Source organism: Psittacula echo, assembly GCF_963264785.1.
Source record: "Psittacula echo genome assembly, chromosome: 6".
NCBI classification, from domain to species: Eukaryota; Metazoa; Chordata; class Aves; order Psittaciformes; family Psittacidae; genus Psittacula; species Psittacula echo.
Window position 1 is genome coordinate 15,213,731 of NC_137743.1, and position 21,151 is coordinate 15,234,881.

General features: G+C 41.4%; 1 protein-coding gene across 11 annotated transcripts in view; it reads left to right on the forward strand.

Moving 5' to 3' along the window:
- The window catches only part of BTRC (beta-transducin repeat containing E3 ubiquitin protein ligase), a 124,988-nt gene that overhangs the window by 38,580 nt on the left and 65,257 nt on the right, over positions 1-21,151 (forward strand). For all 11 annotated transcript variants that reach the window (XR_013957199.1, XM_080620932.1, XM_080620934.1 and 8 more), the window contains one exon: positions 12,097-12,174. Coding sequence is in view for 10 of the 11 variants with exons in the window: in XM_080620932.1 (XP_080477058.1) it covers positions 12,097-12,174 (78 nt within the window). In the remaining variant the exon portion in view is untranslated. The remainder of the gene's footprint in view (positions 1-12,096; positions 12,175-21,151) is intronic.

Below are 21,151 nucleotides of genomic sequence, written 5' to 3' on the forward strand. Positions count from 1 at the left end.
TACGACAATACAACTTGAAACAAAATGTTACTGGGATGATAGTGGAGGTGGGACTGTGCTCACACACTCAGGACACCAACAGACCTTGGAGCTGCAGAGACACTTTCACAGAATCACAGAATCCTGAGGGTTGGAAGGGACCTCAAAAGATCATCTAGTCCAACCCCCCTGCAAGAGCAGGGTAACCTAGAGTACCTCACACAGGAACTTGTCCAGCCGGGCCTTGAATATCTCCAACATAGGTGACTCCACAACCCCCCTGGGCAACCTGTTCCAGTGCTCTGTCACTCTCACAGTAAAGAAGTTTTTCCTGATGTTCACATGGAACCTCTTATGCTCCAGTTTACACCCACTACCCCTTGTCCTATCACTGGACATCACTGAGAAGAGCGTAGCTCCATCATCCTGATACTCACCCTTTACATATCTGTAAACATTGATGAGGTCACCCCTCAGTCTCCTCCAAGCTAAAGAGACCCAGCTCCCTCAGCCTCTCCTCATAAGGAAGATGTTCCACTTTGAACCTTTCTTCACCTGGAAACAAAAAATGAGAAGTAACTGGAATTGCTTTGTGTCCTGTGGCTGTAGGCAAGAGAGAAGTTGCAATAAGGATCACTGTGGTGGGATTTTGTGTGAGGTGAGGGCTTGTTGAAAATCAGGAGAATATGGCAGTGGCAGCTCCCACAGCTGCTAATGTCTCACTTTGGAGGGCTGCAAGGCAAAAGAAATGTCCAAAACTCAAAAGCACAATCTTTTTGTGTCTGAGATGAGTTGTCATGCTTTAATCGTTAAAATACAACATTTTACTTCTGGCTATGTCATGTATATATGTGGGAGAGTTCAAGTACTGAAAATGCCCTTTCCATCCACTTTTTGGGAGTCATTGGTAGATAAGTGTAATGCCTTTTAGAAGTCTGAGATTTCTTGTATTTGGTGTCTTTGTTACATTCCAAGAGCAGTAGCAATAAAACATGTCTCAAATACTGGGCAAGAAATCATCTGCTTAAAATGAAGAAATGTTGCCATTTGAACATGCACATTTGATTTTAAAGCAGATGAAGTAACAACATTGGCACTATAATTTGGGGAGGACCTTAATTCACTTGCTTAAAAAGAAGACTCAGGCTTTCCATCTATGGATTACTGGCATGTACTAATAGACTGTTATTCATCTGTCTGTATTTTCTTTAAATCGTTTTTGAGCCTCCCTGTGTTGTCCTGCTCTGCTGACATGTATCCCATGTGGCAAGAGGGAGTTTTGTATAATCACCCTGCTTTAATCAATAGAATAATTGATAAACCAGATAAGATTTAAACTGATTACCTCCCCGACTAGAACTCCCTGAGGGCCTTGGACTCTCTTAATTTTGACATGTATGTTGTGTACCCCGTGGATGAAGTGCGGTTTGAATTATCTGTTTTTATTTGCTTAATGACGGGGAGGGTGTTAAAGTCAAATGTTTAATTAACCCAGCAATGGGCTGCGCTGTCACTTACACACACATCCAGCTGATTGAGATATCTCACCGAGAATACTGAATAGGAATGATAATGTGGCACTGAGACGGAAGATTGCTTTTTCAATCCATTTGCTGGGTCACTGCTTTGAATGTCTTACTGGATGAAAGGCATTCAGCCTTGGGAAAAAAAAAAAAAAATCAGCATTTAAGTACATTTTGTTTTCCTGGCCCCTTTCTACCAAGAAGTTAACTAAAACAGATATGTTGTCGGTTTAATAAGCCATTCATGTCGTAACAAAAAGCTGTGAATAGTGGAGCTCAATAGGCAGTGATCTAGAGCTGTATAATTTCCTCTAGGAACAAAATGTTTGCTAGCCCCAAGGTATCTGAATGCGAGATGCTATATACACCTTTATCTTCCCTTCCTTGATTGCTTGACTACCCACCCCATTTGATGGTCCCCATAGCAGATCCAACTCTTCTTCCTTACCCAGCAGAGTGAGATTTGCAATAACATTTTGTGATCCCTTCTTCTGGTTCAAGAAAATGGTGGGTTTGAGTTGGAATTATTTTGTAATAGCAGAACCTAATGTGAGCTTTTAAACTGAAATGTTACAGGAGGGGCTGTTGTGTTACCGCACTCAAATTTGGTCTAGCCAAACCTGGAGGACCCAGGGGTTTGTTTCTTGGGCGGCAGCTGTTAAAAGGCTGCAATGCCTAATCTGTAATTTTCCATTATTTTATTAGAAGATTATAAAATGGTTTTTGCTTGATGTGGTGGAAGATTGGGGTGTGATTAGACTCGTGCTTTTTTTATATCAGCAATGAGGTTTTTTTCAGCAGCACCATATGGGAGTAACTGCATCTTTATTGGGAAGTTAACTAAATTTGCCCCGTAGTCCAATGGTGGGTGATGCTCGCTGTAGTGAAGTAGCTTTGGAAGCTGGAAAAAGCACTGAGGCCTGTATGGACAAATTACTGCTGTGAGGCATGTTGGGGAGGTGCAGCTGTGTCACCTAAACTGCTCCATGGTGACTCTGTCAGGTACTCTGAACCTGTTCTAGACTGAAAATCAAGTCCCTTTGGCTGCAGGGTCACCCACCTTGCATTATCTAAGATATAAAGATGCAAGTGCCTTTGCATGCTGTGCTTTAGACAGTATGTTGTGAATTCACGTTCATGTAACACTGCAGTGAGATCACTGAGTTGCCATTTCTAAGCGAGCTGCTTTCGTTCGCTATTTTAGGGAGGAACTATGCCTAAAATGTTAACACAGTGTAGAACATGATTTGGGGTTTGTTCTCCCATGCTGTCATTTTGACCTTGGGTAAACAGCTTCACTTCTGCTTCATACCTTTGTTTTATATCTCCTTTTCCCCTATCCTGCAGTGAAAAATAGGAAGGAAAAATGAAGAAGAGCATAAACCAGTACATCAAGTTGAGGACAGTGGGGCTGAATTAGATGTTTGGGAGTGAGAAAGCCACAGGAAGGGGTGTGCTGAGAAGTGAAGATCTTTTTGTCTACTAAACAAGAAAGCTCAGAATGAGAGGTTTTGGGAACAGAAACCCCGACAAAATAGTAAGTGTAGGTGATGATGAGAGATGGGACAGGAAGGAGCTTTATAGTGAGACAGCTTAGGTTCCTTTGAGGAAAATAGTTATAAAAAGTTAGAAAATAATGCTTCAAGAAGGACATGAAATCTACAGCAAAACTGGCCGATTTTACAACCCACTTCACAGAGCACTTGCAGCTCCAATGCAGATGAAGCTGTAATAAATATTGTACAAAAAAGTTAATCTCTATCTAGAGAATTTTAATAAATAAAAAGTTTTAAAAATCTCTCCCTGGATCTGCTGGCTCTTCCTGGCTCTTGTTAGTGCTAGAAATATGTTTTTGACATCTTTTTAGGACATTGGCTTATGTTCAGAGCCTGTAAGAATTGCCTTTGTGCTCCCCCCAACTTGTAGGGGGGGAAGAGTCAAGAAACCATCTTACTCCAGCATACAAAAGCACTGATAAAAGCTTTGATTTGTGGGTGGGGAAGGAAGAGCCCTACAGAGAATGAGAGTGTGTAATTTCAAACTGTAGTACTTTAACACCGTGGGATGAGTGTTGAAAATGAATTCTTGTGAAAGGAATGTAGCAAGATGAAAGCAGCAAAGAAGTGAGAGCCAAGCCCTGATGGATTCAGTGCTTCTCTGAGAGGCTTCTGTTGCATAAGAAATCCCTCTTCCTGAACGTGTGGCACACTTCTGCAGTCTGGCAGAGAAATTTAACCTCAGCTATAGCTGTTTAAAGAAGAATTTTGAGTACAAATCTATAAGATTGGAGAAATCATTAAGGTTGTCCTGAAGAACAGAAAGGGAATACTGCTCTGTTCAGTGGGGGTGAGCAGATATGCAGGATAAGTTGCTAGTAAGAAGCAAACCAAAGTGAGGTGGTAATAAGATTCAGAACAAGTCCTGACACCAGTCTTACATAAGTGGCCTGGTTGGATATTTGGATGCATACACATTATGTGTATCATAAGGTTAATCAGATATTTTCATCCATGCTTTTGGGGAATATGTGCTTTCTGTTCCTTAAAAAGATGTAGATAGCTTTGAACTACTATAAAATCTTGGAGTACAAGATGTATGCTATAAAATCGTGCATAGAAAGTGCTAGCTATAAAAGCATATGTATTCCTGTGAAGGTGCTGATCAATTTGTGTTATTTGGGAAAAGAAATTCTGAAACAGACCTGGCTGTGAGAAAATGCAAAAAATAAAATTCAGCTGGAGGTCCTTGAGGCTCCTTAAGCTCTAACCTTGTTATGAGGAATGGGGAAGTTGAACTGCCTAATGCAGATGTCTGTGAGTTACAAAAATAACCAGATGTCCTGATTAGCAGAAGCAAATGTTCTTCCCTTAATCCACGTGAAATTATATTCAAAGGCTCTCTGGATGTAATGCTTGTGTAAATAAGGCACCAACAAACATTGGAATAGAAAGGGCCATTGGCCAACTAGCTTGCAAGGCTTGAAAGCTTGAATATTAAAAACAAATTTACCACTGCTGACTCTCTTAAATTCACAGAACAGAAATGTTAAGCGGGGCTGCTTCCCGGGGAATGTGGAAAGACTGTGCTTATTAGCCATATTTTCTCTCTCTCTTTTTCTCTGTCTCTCTTACTCTCATTTGAGAAATGCGTATGAAGCGAAGCTAGCTTTTTAAAATTTCCCTAAATGGCTTGTTCCCAGCATCTGGATTTCTGTTTGTTTTTTAACTACAACTAGATTCTTGCTCCTCAAAATGCGTCTGTTCGTCAGATCTCTGGTATTTGTGCTGGCTTTTGGTATTTTAACATTAAACTGAATTTACTGTTCTTCTAGTAATGCTAAGGCTCCCCACACCCTTAATTTGCCCTTCATAATGAAGCAATAATTAATAAGTTAAGTAACTTGATAAGAAACTCTCCTTGGTGTCATCATGAAGTTCCATTATCACGTCTTATTGCTTTGAAAATGTGTATTTTTCTGATTATTGATATGAATGAAAATTAAGGAAAAATAGAAAATTCGATCCATTCTACAGATGTAAACCCCAGAATCTTGTCCTGGTTTTCAACTGCAGAAAAGATTGTTGAAATTTTTGTTGTCCTGGGTAGCGTTAACATAGATGCAAACCAAACTAGGGCTTGTGTGAACATGCGTGCCTGCATATGGTTGGAAGGACAGTGTTGTGCTTTTTCATTTTCACTGTTGTCAGAGCTTTAGGTTTAAGAATTTAGGTTATAGTGGGTACCTGAGCTGCTCAGGCATGAATTTGAACTTCATGTCTTTAGGTACCACATGAATGTGCAGGGTGGGGGTAGAGAAGTCCCTATCATGGGGAGTTTATGAATGTATTGGAGGAAAAAAAAGCGAGATTTCTCTGCAGCCAGCAAGGTAATAGGTATATAAACATCATGCATATGTGCATACCAATCTGCAAAGCAGGCAGTGAACTGGAAGGCCAGTTTAGCTTATTACCTACCCTTTTCAGTGACATTAGTCACTGCAAGGCAGGCTGCAGTTTCTCTGCCCTCTCCTTCCGTCATTCTAATGCTTAGCCATAAACCCTGTGCAAAAGAACCCTTTAACTTTAAACTTGTAAGAGCTGGGAAAGTTGTCTGTGACTTCATTCTGAGCTGAAGTCACCCCCTTGTGCCTGCACATTGCAGTTTATGGTGTTCTCTAAAAGGATCTAATCTTGGTGAATGTTCAGAGCAGCAAATGCCGAGGAGTGGGGTCTGATACTTATCTCTGCATTTTCATTGCTGTGGATCTCCCTGTGTGTTACAGCTGTCATTTTTTGTTTTATCTGCCAAAGAGGCATAGAATTGCCTTCAAACTTGCAGCTTTCATACTTGTTTTTTTCTCAAAGAAGATTATCAGTATTAAGGACTGCTTTTATATATTGTAGCGACTAGCCAAATAAGCATGAATTTGAATAGCTGGGGCCTCATGACAGGAGAAAAAGGAAAAGCTATCCTTAAATGTTTTTAGTGGATGTTAGACCCATATATTTTTTTAACGGTACTACTGCTCTCAAGCTGACATTGGCTATGCCAGGATTCATCCTAGTGCTGCTTGAAATGGCTGAGATATTTATAAACTGACAGACAACATTTATAAAATCAGGATGCTGACAGTCCCTTAACGATAACAATGGACTTGGACTCATCTATCACTTACAAAGGTTATTGGAAAGGGAACATAAGGCTTATATGTGCCTCTAGTCTTAGACTGGCACTTATTTCCACACATCTTTCTCTCTTTTTTTCTCTCCTCACTCCATCCGCCTCCACTTTTCAGTCTGCTCTGGCTGACATGGGCATTAGGCCATTGCAGCTAATTTCTCCATACCTTTACCAGTGATTCCTTGTTCTATTTTCTGCAAGAAATTGATGCAAACTACAAGACAACTAACTTCATAGGACCTTGGGATGACACCACTTCCCTCTCAAATCCCCCCCTCCTAAATGAGAAACATCCTGGCTGCTGACAGGCTGCTGGCTTGAATTGGGAAAGAACAGTGTGAATTGACTGACAGATTTAACCTGGGGCTGGGCGGGGGTTAAACAGGCCTTCTGCTTCCTTTTCCTTTCATATAGCACCAGTCTGCAGGCAGAATGCTGATGTACCTACTTTATTCAGTGGCTCCCTCTTGGCTGAGACAGTACCCCTCTGTCCTTGGTGAGGAGGGCCAAGTGCAGCGCAGGAACACTTCAAGAAACGTGAAAGAGGGCGTCAGTTATTTTCAAGCTCTGATGAAATGCCGTGTTCACTCAGTGCACCTAGGAGCTTGAGGCTCAGGTCCTATCAACAGTTTGCCCCGGAAAAGGAGAAATAGACACTGTTGCCTTGTGTGTGCTAAAGCATCTGCTTTAACATGGCAACAGAAATACTGAGACAGCTACCTCGGGCATCCAGTTTGCCCTTGAAACATTTACTCTACTGTAACTGTTTGGACACTGTGTTCCCACTGTATTATTTGCTTAGAGACCTGAAATACCCAAGTAGATTTTCTGCATGCGGTTGGATCTGCTGATACCACTAAAAACACATCCTGCCCAAGCTTCTGTTCAAACTGATGTGTATGCACGCAATGGCTAGAGCGAGACTTGATTGGCTTGAGGGGCTCTATTTATCAGGAAACTCGATTAAAATACAGACTGCACATGACATCAAATTTGTAATCATTTTTCCACAGCAAGCAAGCATTTTCTGTATTGGATGCAGGTGTTTAAAGCAATAGTGTGTTTTAAGGGCCAGTGCAGCACAAATTCTGGCCTTTGGGATAATGACAAGTGTTTTGCCTGCATAAACAATATTATTTCCATTACCAGCCCCCCCCAACCCCCCCCCCCCCCCCCCCGCCCCTGAGGTCCACACACACCTAGTTTCCCTCAAGCTCATCATCTCTGTCAGGTTAATCAATAGGCACCGTATGGCAGAGGGTCAGTAATCAGTGTCATCGTGCCTTTAAATCGTGTTGAAAATTTGCTTAAAGCCTGGGCCAATTAACATCGAGATGATGAATGGATGGGTAGATGGGAAGAGCCTGGCGCTCAGGGGCTTTGTGAGAAGGAGATGCTCAGCTGTTGAGCAGCAGACACCAGCGAATAAAATCAGCCATTCATGTGAGCTCAGTCCACCCACTCTTAATGATAATGTCAATCTAGCAAAATATATACACATTGGAGTTGTCATGAGTTCATAAATCAAAGGAGTTTGTCAAAGGCATTCAGATTAACGAGGCAGCAGCAATAACAAGTCAAATTTGCATAGAGAATTGCCCGAATCTCAGTAAATTATGATCCTGTTTTTCATTTGATTATTTGCTAATGTCTCAAGAGGGAGAATGATTATATTAGCATGCAAAATCTACTCCAGAAGTAGAAATCCGAGGTATAGCAGACCAGCACACGATGACAATTAATCAGTTTCTGCATACTAGCATAAACGCGCAAGGCCCAGAAATGAACTCCTTTTTTTATTATTATTTCTCCTTGCTACTGATCCAAATGGTTCAGCTTGACAGAGACTTTATATTGCTTTAACAGTGTTCTGAATTGTGCCTGCAGGCAAGACATAGTTATGCAGCTATAACCAACCTATCCATCTGCCAACCAGATTGGAATTCTCCTATCCAAGGCTTCCATTAACCCCCACTGACAGCTCCAAACAGGATTAAGAATTTGAAAGCATAAAAAATAGTTGTGCTCTTCGCTTAGGCACACGCTTCTCCCCCACCCCCACCTCCCCACACTTGGAATAAGGCTGCGTCTGTACTCTCTTATAATTAGTACAGGGCAGAACAGCACCAAAGAAAGCCTCCCCCAGTTGGCAGGGGTTTGATTTCCACCACGACAAGCGAGGCGGCACTAAAGGTAGCTCTGCCCAATTGGTAGTCCCTGGGAGTGCATTTCTCCGTGTATTATATCTCGTCCCCAGCAGTGTTTTGCTGGGCTGTGTACATAAAATACTTCATGTCATCTCCTGTCAAACGCTTCAGTCTAGGGATTTGGTATGCATCGTAGCATGTTGTGTTTAGTGGTGGAGAAGGCTTCATGGGGAGAGTTAAATAGTAATAATTTCGTAGTGGTCTTTAAGACAACCTGCCATGGAGTTATATTCTGTTAATTACAGGTTGAAGTTTTGAATGAAGATCAGATTTAAAAGGATCTCGTTACAGACAGTAGCCATTTTAGGAAAAATCAGCTACGGAGGGCAGAGCCCCTTTACAGGAATCTCCTGCTCGAGGGAAATTTTAAAGGTTACAAGAACTGTGACCTTGGGTTTCCTGGCATCTCTTCCCAGCACTTCCAGTGTCATTGTGTGACCTTGGGCAAATAAATATTTTACTTGTTTGTGGAAAGGGGGGGAAACGCACAGTATTTATCTCACCAAGATTGATCTATTTGTGCTTTGGAGACTTCACATCTTATCTTGCTTGTGCTTGTTCAAAAGGAAGGACCCCTGCATGCCAGCGTAAGCACTTTTTGTGAGTCTGACTCTCACCAGAGGAGGGCTTGTCTGCAGGATTTAAACGTTTTCCCTGATGAAAGGGAGTTTGTATGGCTTTTCAGCTCTCTGTATGCACTGGTTTTCTTCACTTCTTTCACCTTAACAAATTCCATCGTTCCTCTACTACATGTCAAGTACAGTTGCTGTAGATCTTTAATATTCCCAGTGAGTACACCCAACTTACTGTCTGAATACCAAATGCTTCTTTCCAGGTCTGTGCCCGAGACATGCGTTTCAGTAACCACGAGAGGGTGCTCAGAGCGGTGCCTCCCTTTGTCTTCCTCTCTTGTGGCCAGGAGCATCACTGAAGTCCTGCTGAAGCAAACCTTATTCTGACCTCGCATATGTTTATCCCTCCTCCTACCTTGTTCAGCAAGGAGAAATATATAGTTGTACCGTTTCAGTCAATTACGTTATGCTTTTCTCATGACCATGGCTAAGTGTTGCCCTATCAAGTGAAATTCACTTCCATGCAGCTGCAGTTAGTCCTGAAATATTCAGGGTCTTGTACCTGCACCTGGATTGATAGATTTCCTATTCCTGAGAAATGAGCGGGAGTTATAAACATCTGTGCTTTTTCTTAAGTGTAATGCTTTTGAGTCATTCTGTCTTCACCAAGCGTAACTTACTTGCCGACAAAAGTGCACGAGCAGCGCTCCTCTTTAATAGTCTGCTATCGGAGCTGCTGTGTTGGTGCTGGAGAATGGTAAGACGCCAAGCTGTGAACCACCATATGCACTTGGCAGTCTTTGTCTGGTCTTTGTTCAGCCAACCTCTTAGCCTTGCCACCTATAAAGATAATGAATGCAAAATGGTCCTCTGCTTGCTCTTAAAATGAGATGCTCAGCTTAAAGCAAAAGAAGGTAACTTGATGCTTTGCGGTAACTAGAGATTTCAAAATAAGGGCTGACAGTTTGCCAGCAGCACTGATTTTCCTGCTTTTGGGGTTTTTTGAGGAGGGATCCTTAATGGCTTTGAAAGGCGAGAAGAATGCAAGATTTCACTGTTGTAGAAAGATTATTTGGAAGGGGAAGTCATTTTGGCACTTACTGTAGGGAAGAGGGTGGATGTTGGAAAAGCATCAAGAAACAGTAAACAACCCCCTCACCCCACCAACAAAATGCATTTCCTGGTAATGTGTAGTAACTCACTTCAGATTCTGATGTTTCTCACATTTGGTCTTTTTCTCCAAAGTGCAAAAATTAAAATCCTCTCTTGAATTAACGACTTACTAAACTGTGTTTCATGAGCAGAAAAAAGCAGCTTTAATGTCTGACCTGCCTTTTTGGAAACGGGGTTCTGGCTTACATGTTTCTACAATCCGTCCTTTCTAAGCTGGATTTAATGTAATAACTTGGTCCTGGCTGAGACCTCATATGAAAACTTTTAAAAGGTGGCCTCTTACAGCGATTTATCAGGCCTGTTTAGGATTGATTTCCATTATAAAACCCTGGTTACAGCATCCCAGATGTCATGGTGCCTTGCGAGTTCTGTATCTTGCTTAAAAAACCCCAAAATCACAAATCATTAGTTGGTCTGTAAGCCTAGATTTACACAGGATCTTCCTGACCAGTTTATGACATCCCAAGTGTTTTGTGTTTGTTGTGTCTCCCCCCCATCTGCTATTTCTCAGCAAACAGCTCCTACCCCTGCCCTGCCTCCTGCCTGTACCTTTTCTTCCCCTTCACCAGCCCAGCAAACTGAGCTGCCTAGACAGTGCCTGATCACGCAGCACTGCAGTGGGCACATGAGCACACTGCTCTTCTGATGGCTTCCCGCAGCCTGCTTGCTTTCTGCTAGCCCTGCTCTGCCATGCTGGCTGTTTGCAGGGCCCAGCTTCTCCTCTGCCAACAAATTCCACTTGTCTCCTGAGGTGTTGGGCTGGAAGTTGGCTCTGTGAGAAGCCATGCTCAGTGAGAAACAGGTTATTTGGGGAATAAGGGGGAGAAATGCAGAATTCTGCCTCAATATCCACACTCCTGAGCTTGTCTGCAAGTAACTGGAAAACCACCCTTTTCCTGGTGCTCTCCCTAAGCAGTTTTTCTGTACCTCTTTAAAACCTGTTTAGTTGCTTGCTACTGAATGCATGGGAATGTGGCCTAAGGCTATGAATACTGTGGTGATCAAACTGATTTTAGATGTGTGTGTGGGATTCCCCCAAAGCTGGCTGTCATTACTCTGTCAAGGCAGCGGCTGAACCCATGCAAAGGAATGCTGTCTTCCAGAGTAGCTGACTTTGGCAGTGAGGACAGGATTCTCTCCACATACCCAGCAGTTTTTAACCAAATGTTTGCTACATACTGTGCATGTCCTGGGATAACTATAGCCCGCCTTTGGTTTTAATAATGAGTTTAACAGGACAAAAGTCTCCTGATGGTCTTTTTTATGCTGGAAAAGCCCTCCTTTTTCTCCTTGTGCAGCTTCTCTTGTCTTACTGATGCTCTTATTTTGGAGGTGGCAGCTTCAGCTTTGGAGCATCAGTCTTTCTAGAAAGTGTACAGATATGTAGAGTCAGAGGGCAGGAGTGAAACCAGCCCTAATATCATACGCAACCTACACTGTTTTTTTGAAGGATCTCCTGACAACCTCTTTCACCAGCATTTAGCTCTGTCATCGTTCCTCCACGATTTTGGGCAGCCAAGCAGACTTGGTGCAATTAATAATTGTTAGGCAGATTAAAAGCATAGAAGCACAGAGAATAACAGTTGCATCCATTAACTACCTTTTGTTTTCAACAGGTTCCACTGTTTTAACTAGTTATTCTGGGGTGTTCAGGAGCACTGATGTTGCCATGCTGATCCAACCACCATTCCAGCTTTTCAAAGTGGCTGTTACTGATAGTTTCAGAATAAATCTGAATAAAGCACAGGCTTCTTCGGTAAAGATCTGCATAGTGGTGCGTTGTTGTGTTGAGGAGGAGAAATTCTTTCTCTGCCATAACAAGCTGTTTGGCTTAAATGTACAAGTTAGCCTCCGGTATACGTGAAATACTACAGCCTGTGTAGTACAAATATTCTGTTTCTTTTCTCCTTGCAGAGTGATATTCGGGATAAGAACTGAATTAAAGCTTACTTTCTTTCACAGAATTCCTCTGAGAGAGAAGACTGTAATAATGATGAGCCCCCTAGGAAGATCATTCCCGAGAAGAATTCACTTAGACAGGTATGTGATCAGTCTCTTTAAAAATGCAATAAAACTTTCTAGCTATTTGAATCCTTAAATGCTTCTGGAAGCTGAAGTCTGACTTGCGTACATGGAAATCTTTTCTTCTTTGTAGTCTGAACAACTCACATTGTACCCAGGAAAATGAAACACAGAGATTTAGCTTTCGGGAGAATTTGATGACTCTTTCGAAAGAAATCTAGGCTTCTGTATGGTGCAGTCAACTGTGACTCCCTAGTTTCACTTTTCTCCATTTGGTGTTCATCAAGACCTCTTCAGCCTTTTCTTCTGTAATTGTTCCTGTCTTGTTTGTGGTATATTTTGCCTTGCTTCAGATCAAAAGTCTCAAAGTGTTCTGCAACAATTAAGCTTTTTATTGCCCTTGAAGGTAAATATTCTTGGAGGTGATGTCCAGGTTAATAACCTGAAAAATTACCTGTTCATGTTTCTTCTACACTCGTATAAATTACTAATGGGAAGAAAAGAGAAAGGGTGGTCTGATAAAACTTAATTTCTTTGCCTTTTATATATAGTAAAGCAAATTTCTTACAAGTTCAAAGGAATCAGTTTTTCAATCCCTATGGTCAACAAAGAGAGTCTGGTTTGTGATTTCTGAGGAACTTTGGTTAGCTTTAGTGATTTCAAATCCTTATTCACCTTGCTGTTCCCCCCCCCCAACTGCAACCTTCAGGCAGCAGAAGCAAAAATATGTCCATGCTTCAGCTGCCCTAGGTGGCTGCCTGGTGTATCAAAGTAAAACCATTGAGGAACGTGACTTAAGCGAATACCCCAGGCCACACATTGCAACAGCTGAGGAACTGGCAGTCTTCCTTCTGCATCTCAGCCATAGGAGCAGCAGTCTCAGGCAGAGGAATAGGATGGTACCACACTGCCCCACTGCTGCTATTTCCAAGAGAAATTGTGGGTCAGAACTGTAGTAGGAGAAGAAGTAGTAGTATTGTTTTTTATATAGTGTGCTTGTGTTCAGAGCTGAGAGTTGTTTTGAGGGGGGCAGGTTTGGTCGTTTGGGGTTTGGTTTTGGTGGGGTTTTTTGGTTGCTGATTTGGGGTTTCTTTTTTAAATAATGTATTGTGCTAGTAGTGTTTGATTTTGTAGGAGTAAGTATCATGTGAAGGACTGTATGTGGCTAAGACAGGTCCATCTAAGAGATGTAGTCCATGTAAGGCTTTTAAACAAGAGGCAGTATGCTAGGATAATGAGTGAGGTCCTAGATACTGCTGAGAAAGATTACCCTGTAGAATTGATTATATACATTACACCAAACTTAAAATGTTTCTGTCATTCAGTAACAAACAAGAGGATCTAGAGGAAGAGGGCAGAGTTCCTGGGTCCCTGTTGTGTATCCCCAGGATAGCCAACAAGGTTCCCAGCACACCAGAATTATTTTTTTCCTTCTCTTGGAATTATCTTACTGGTGACAAGCCTTCAGGTTCAAAAAGAAAAGGCGTATGTCTCTTCTCCAATAAAAGGTTCATAGTAAGAGATGTTAAATCAAAAGGAACGTGAGTTACCTGTTTTGTGTGCCTTCTCATCACACTGAGTCCTTCCTCATGATTATTAAGGAGGAGGCAAATATTCATGGACAGCATTATACAGATCAAGAAGGTAAAGTTGTATTTAAATCTTCAGAAGTATTCTTAGTGTCCAGGGAAAGCTGGCTTTCCTTCAGGCCTGCAATTCATCATAACCAAGGTGACTAGATATGAAGAATACACCTAAAAAACTACTTGTATTGTCCAAATACTTCATATTGGAAGTAACTCACATGGACACTGTTTATGTCAAAGGTGGTTAGTTGTGTTTCAGAATATTGTTGAGATGTCGTATCAGCCTCCATCTTTCTGTCCAGTCTTTACAATGACAGATGGATGAAAATCCTTTGGTCTTCTGATTGCTATCTGAGGCTTTTTGTGTTGAGAACAGTGCTCATGGACAAGTGCAAAATGCAGTCTAAAGCAGATGCCTCTTCTCTAGATCATAGGAGGTGGTTGACCACAATTTTGTGCCTCTTGTAGAAGAAATTTTGGTTCTTTAAGTAGACTTAATTAAAGCTGTCTGAGCATTTTGGAAACTCAGATTGCTCCTCTGTTAGTCATGGACAAGAATCAGTGGGGAGTTTTCCAACTTCAGTTGCAGAAATCAGATTCACATGCATTCATTAATAATAATGGTAATAAGTAATGGTAATAAAGGTTATAAGGAGATGTAATGGTTACTTAAGCATCTGAGGCTATAAGCAAGGGCTGAAGGACATCCACTGCTCAGTGCTGTGGACCTCTTACTAGGTGAAATATCATTCTTCTGTTGATTAAAATGTTTTTTGGAGAAGGGAGTCTTCAGAAGCCTCAGCAAGCGGAGCTGTGTCCTTGGCATGCTGGAAGTGGGAGGCATGGCCACTCGTAGGTGTGTGAGGGGCAGTGAGGCAGGAGAGACACCTGGGAAAGGAAAGAGAAAAAGGCAATGAACTTGACACCATTAGCTGGACCAGTGAAAAGATCTGAGCTATGGCAAGCTTTGAAGTAAGGATGCAAACATTCGGTTCTTGTTGTTTGCTTGACCTGACAAAATTAAATTTTGAGGGGTTAAACTGAAAATCATAGTATGAAAACAGACTTCAGAAAAAACAATGACAAGTGGCAAAAGTTTCTGGCAACTTTATTTAAGCTAACAAACGAATTTTCACACTGCAAAGTTATAAATTAATTTTAATAGGCTGATCCAGATGGTCCATTTGGAAAATGGATAGCTTGATCTGTTGAAAATTAAACTAAATTTATCTCTCTCATACTTCAAACTGAAGTAAGCGTGAGAAGAGTGCCCATTAAGTCCAGCTCATACAGATGGACCGGCAGGTCACACATGGGACTAATCTGATTCATTTTAAAAATAAATGCATGAGTTATTGAATCAGGTTCCTGTTTCAAGCCCTGCATGTAAGCGTGTGTGTGTGTGTGTGTGCCGCCTTTCAAAGGGACTCGCAAATGCTTCAGTGCCTTTTTAACCTGTGTGTTTCCATTTTAATTCAACTTCCTTGCCAAAAAACATAATTAGTTTTCAGTGCCTATCATTTAGTGTTAGACCCAAACACTAGATTGATTAGGTCAGACATTTGTTATTTTAAGGGCTATGTCTCCATTCTTCATTTATGAAGAACACGAGCTCAATAGTCTTGGGGAGAGAGCTGGCCTTTAGAAACTGGGAAGGGGAAGCTCTCTGGGGGCCCCTCCAGCCTTTAGCTTCTGGGTGTTTTTAACAGAGCCATGAATGCAGATTTGTAAATTTATTGCAGTGCCATCTGTTTTTTTTGCAGGAACCGTATTATTGTTGGCTCGTATCTGTCTATTGTGGTGGTCACTCCCCAGGAGCTTGCCCTCATAGTCCTAAGGAAAGTGATGAATAGTGGGGGTCAACATGAATAGGTCACAGGGCAGCTGTCCGGGGCTGCCCTGAACTTGATTACCCCGCTGGTTTTTAAAGAAAACGGGCACAATGCAGATTGTTTAAAACCCTCCCTCCCTTCTCTTTGGTTTAGCAATAATGAAGTGCCTTTTGCTGCTGTAGTTTGTCTATGGGTGAAGGTGCCTTGTGGGGAAATGCTGGCAGCAGCAAGGCTGCCACACTGTACCTCCTGCAAACCTCACATTGGACTCTGCTGTCTTTCTATAAGCTTCCAGATGGAAGTCCGGGGGAAAAAATTCCCTGTCTGTTATCCCATTCAAGCAGGCCCCTTAGCATTTTCACGAATCTTCCCACTTACCATTTTGGCACAGAGTATTACCTCAATCCAGTCTTACAGATTTGAGATAATTTTGTAAAATTACAAGTAGCACCTGAAACATGCTGTAGGTGCTATTTCAAAGTTAAAATAGGCACAGTCTGATCTTAAGGTTTTAAAGCCATTATTCAAGGAAACCATAAGAAACAGAAAGCAGTTATAGAAGGTAGAGCAAAGGAAGGACAAAAACTAGCAATCATCAACCATTTACTTCCAGCTGGTAGCCTCGTCCCACTGCATAATTCTCCACTCCAGAAGTATTTCTGCTATGAAAAGTTGAAGCCCTTTCTTCAGCTGGCGAGGAAGGTTGTATGATGGGGAGGGAGTGAGGGTCCTTCAGCTCCCTTCCTCCTTCCCTCTGGGGAAGATGCTGCAGTTCAAATTTGCCTTCTGTTGGAGAGCTCACCAAGGCAGGATGTACCATGTCTATGAAGTTACCCCAGTTACTTCACTTTTAGTGTTATTGTTGCTTGCTACTTGCTGGTTGAAAACCCTCCTGAAGTTGCTAGAAGTACATCCTTAGGCTTACTTTTGAGATTATTCTTTCAGTTTAATTATTTTCTCCCTTATTCTCTAACAACAAGAAAAAATAATTTCCATTCCTTTGTGACACTTAATGCATGTTAAAAAGCTAGCCAAGGCAGGTTGTGCTGGAGTCTAAGCTACAATGGGAATGCTGCCTTGTGGCGGAAAGGCCACTGGGCTCTTTCAGCACTAGTGCTAATAGGAATCTGTCACCCCGCCGCATTGCTGCATTCCTCTGTAATTGAGTAAATTGCAAGTGTTGTCTGCCCCCCCCCGCCCTTTGTGTCCATGTCCACTTACCAACCCAAGAACGTGGGCAGTGATAAATAAAGCACTGAACAGGGCTCTCAACTCTTTGAAAGCAGCGTGTTGCCAGCCCCCTAGTTATATTTCTTTAAGTGTTTATGTTTTTCTGTATTCTTTCTCTTGTGTGGCTGGAACCCTGGGGATCCAAAGCCATGAGAGAGGCCAAGAAGCTAACAAAAGTAGCTGTCCCCTTGTTAGCTTGTTCCTTTCTTCTTTAAAAAACAAGATGAAAACCATCTGGCTCAGGGCATTACATTTTCCTCCCCCATGCACCTCTATAGATGAAGAGTTTCACCTGCAGTGAGGGTTTACATTGATTAGGGAGGGAGCAGTAATTCAAGCCTCCATCCACTTCAGTGGTACTTTGCAGTCTTTAAAGGTGCTGACCCATTGAGTTAAACTGTCAAGGGAGGATAAAAAAGGATCTTCATCCCGGGAGGTAACAGCTGCCAGGTTTTCAACACCTTGCACGCTGCTGGAAAAATGTCACAAATTGTCAATGGAAAGAAAAATCACTTGGCTGCCATCTTCCCTTAATGATGTGCCTTATAAAATGAAAGATTTAAGGGTTTAAAAATCAGCAAGTAGCTGTCAGGGAAATAAAAAAATCCTGAGGGATTGTGAACAATGGGCACAACAAGATGTATCCCCAAAGACTGCAAATAATGCATCCAAGATGGAATAACCAGACGTGAGTGGGATGACCATGGTTGTCTTTGCACAGTGGGACAAGAGGGAAGTGAAATCAGCATCAGCAAAGAAGTCTAATGTTACCATGCCTGTATTTAAAAAAGAAGGGGGGTGAGGGAGAGGTCTGATTCCTAAGCCAGTGAGCTGAGAGAAGACATACTGTATTTCTGCTCTTTTGAGGACAATTTGTTTTCAAGCAGCTACCAGATGGCTAAATACCACAACATTTCCTTTTTCTTCCCCTCCCCCCCCCCCCCCTTCTTTAACAAGAGATCTAGTTCTCCCTGCTCTTTGTTTTTGTTTGTTTTGATGCTTTTACATCGCTGAACAACCCCGTGGTGTTGGGGTATTGTGACATGCTCTTTTTTTTGTTTTCCCCCCTGTGCATTGATGGATGAGGAAAAAAAGATCTTCAGCTTTAATGTAATTTTGTGTAACAGCAGATTGGAGTAAGGCTTTTAGGCTTTTTGTTTGAATTGTCTTGAGGTTTTTTGTTTTAGGAGCCTCTCCTTTTTTCTTTTTTTTTTTTCTGTTTGTTTTAGGTAAGTCATTTTAATTGTACTGAGTAATTAGAAGGTACACACAGCCAAGGGAGCTTTGTTATGGTAATTGCTCAAGAAAACCCACTCCCCAACTACCATTGCCATGTGTTGAGACACGTCTTCCCTCTAGTGGCAATATTAAGGACTCTGGCTTTCACAGTCGGCAAGGTGTAATTGCAATATGACAAACTGTGCTTTAGGGAAAATCCTGTAAATGATCTAGTTTTTTGTTTGGCTGGTCTTTATTTTGCCTTACGACTTTCCATGGAGACAGCCCTTCCCAAGCCTGGGCTAGAGATAAGAAAGATTTCGTCTTAAGAAAATAATTGTGGCGAATGCTGGGTAATGTCTTACAGCTTGACTTAATTCAAGCCTTCTTTTTAATTACCTGCTTATAAAAACGTTTTTAAATTTGTTGAGATTATTTAATTCTTTCACAAGCAGCACCTCATTTGAAATAAATAAATAAATTGCATTTATTTTAAATAGTCCATGTGAAAGACCTTTAAAGGGTAATTAATGCAGGTCTCCGAAGACTCTAAGTACGATGAAAGCGATCTTTCCAAATCTGCTGGAGTGATTTGTTTATATAACTTCCCACTTCTGTGGAATTCTTCGGAGTCTAATAACTTTTTTTCTAACCGCTTGGCAATTTGTGCTTAGCTACAAAAGCCCTTGTTCAAAAAGAACAGTTTAATAATCTTTTCCCTGAAAATGACTTGAAGAGAGGGCATGGGTTTTGTCTTTTTGCTGGGTTTTTATTAGTGTTATCTTTCTCTGATAAATCATGTAATTATTAACTATTGGGGGGGAAATCTTATTGAACTCCTGGGTTGCAGCTTCTATTAAAAAGTGGAGTTTTGTTCAGGGACTGGGGATTCTCGGAATAAAGGCCGAAGAAATGGATTTCAGTCAGTGTAAAAGCTACACACGCACACACAGACAGAGTTCTGTCTGGAGTTTGAGGCTTCAGGTTGATACCCAGTGCTTGTCCAGAGCTATGTGGACAAGAGTAGAAATGTTTATGTGTTTGTGTCAAAGAGCAGGTTCATACTTTCTTTAAAAAGAAAAATGTAACCAAAGACACTTATGGAATGAGATCAGATACTGCTCTATCTTTAGTGAACCATAGTCTAGTGTCTCTGTGACTTTTTAAGCCTTTGGCTGAGAGTGAATGCAGCTTAGTGGTTCCCCTGCTTCTGACATGATTTGGTGCTCCCATATATTTGTAGGTTTCTTTTTTTTTTTCTTTTTTTCATTAGAGCTTGTTTTGCTATAGGGCTGCTTAACACTGTTCTCAAACGGCTTTTGCAAGGTTAAAGGAATGCAGCTCGGTAACAAGTTTGTGTCATTTTAAATATATACCTCCCAGTAAATAAGGAGGAGCCTTGCAATCAATCCCTTTTAGTGTGTTATGTGTTTCACCTGACAACTAAACCCTCTATTGATTAACCATTACTTTGTTAGATAATCTCGTGTCATTGAAGCCACTGTAAAAATTAAACTCTTTAAAATGTTTTACCTAGCAGCAGTGTGAAAATTGAAAACTTGTTCTGAATTACAGCCAGCTTCCACAAAGAAGGTAGTTTTCAACAAACTGGTTTACGTTTGCATGCTTTATATGCAGTATAAAAACATATTAAAGCACTCCAACACAAAGCTGTCTGCCTGTGGTGTTGAACCAGGCTACCATTTCAGACTGCTTTTCCTTGTCAAAGAAACCTCTTATCTTGCTGAATGGTGAGGAGAAACTTCAACAGTTTTGGTGCAAATTAGATGAGATTCATAAAAGGGTTGAGCTTTAAAGGTGAGCTTGAGAAATTTGCTTTTCTGAGGTTTGGCTCTGGTTTTGCTTTTCATGGTTTTCTTAGTCGATGTTCCCATAGGCATGGGAATGAATGAAAGGAGGTGCTCTGATGTGGCAGTGTAGCATGAGACACCATCAAATGTTTCATCTAAAATGAAGGGCTCTGCTTTATTGCTTGATGATAAGACATTCATTCTGTTTTCAGTTAGGTCTATTCACTAGTAACTGTTAGTATGAACGTGGTATCAGATTAAATCAAATATCCCATGTCCAGCAGTAATCTTGTGTCTCACAGTAGACAGTAACTGCTGCCTACAGAGGAACATTAGAAGGCAACCATATAGTATAACCGTCACAATATATTCTTGCAGCTTCTTATGACTTGACTTCATGGCCAGATGCAGCTTCTTTGCAACATTATCAATACGTTTCCATTGAGACCTCTTAAGTAGAGTGACATTACCGCTTTTTGAAGGAGAACTAGGCTTTCTTCTGCATTTTTGCTTTAAACCTTTTTAAACATATGGTGGAACATGTACGTGAATCTTCTTTACTTTTTTTATTCACCCCACAAGGCTAATAATGCATTCTTTTGTGAGAATGTGAATAAGAACAGAAGAACTTTGTAACTTTGCAAACATAGTAATGGACATTAAACTGAAGATCACTGTATGTTTTATTCTCAAATCTGCATCCTGATGAGTTGAATCCATTATACGTGCAACTTTTCATTTTCTTTTTTTTCCTCACTACTTTATATTGAGCTGGAGGACTAAATGGTCGTCTGGTAATTCGGCACTTACCTAGATCTTTAGGTAATAAAATTACTGTGTAAAAGTTGATTCTCGCAGTAAAAGCATGTTCTTCTATCCTTTCTGTGGCTGAAAAGGTTGTGAAGGAGGAATTTAAGTATCGTTGGCATGTTGTCAAAGAGCAGAGAGGTATTGATAGCATGAGAATGCCCAGGTCTATCAGACCCAGAGTCTGCTCATCCAGTGCTGACTCCAGCACTGTCAGTGGAAGATGCTGCTGAACGACAGCAAACAGGTCTTGCTGTTCCCTGTGCTCTATTCACTGCTCCTGCAGCATCTACCACAGTTGCATCAGGGATGTCTGGGGAATATCTCTGTCATGTACTCTACGGACCTGCTGTCCATAAACTAGTGTGATATCTTTTTCCACTTGCTGATATTTCTCTTTGTGGTGTCCTGGGACAGCAGGCTCCAGAATCACTGCCTGCTGTGTGAAGTGTTTAATTTATATGCTTTAAATTATTACTGTACTAGTTCCATCAAGTGTCACTACTAGTCT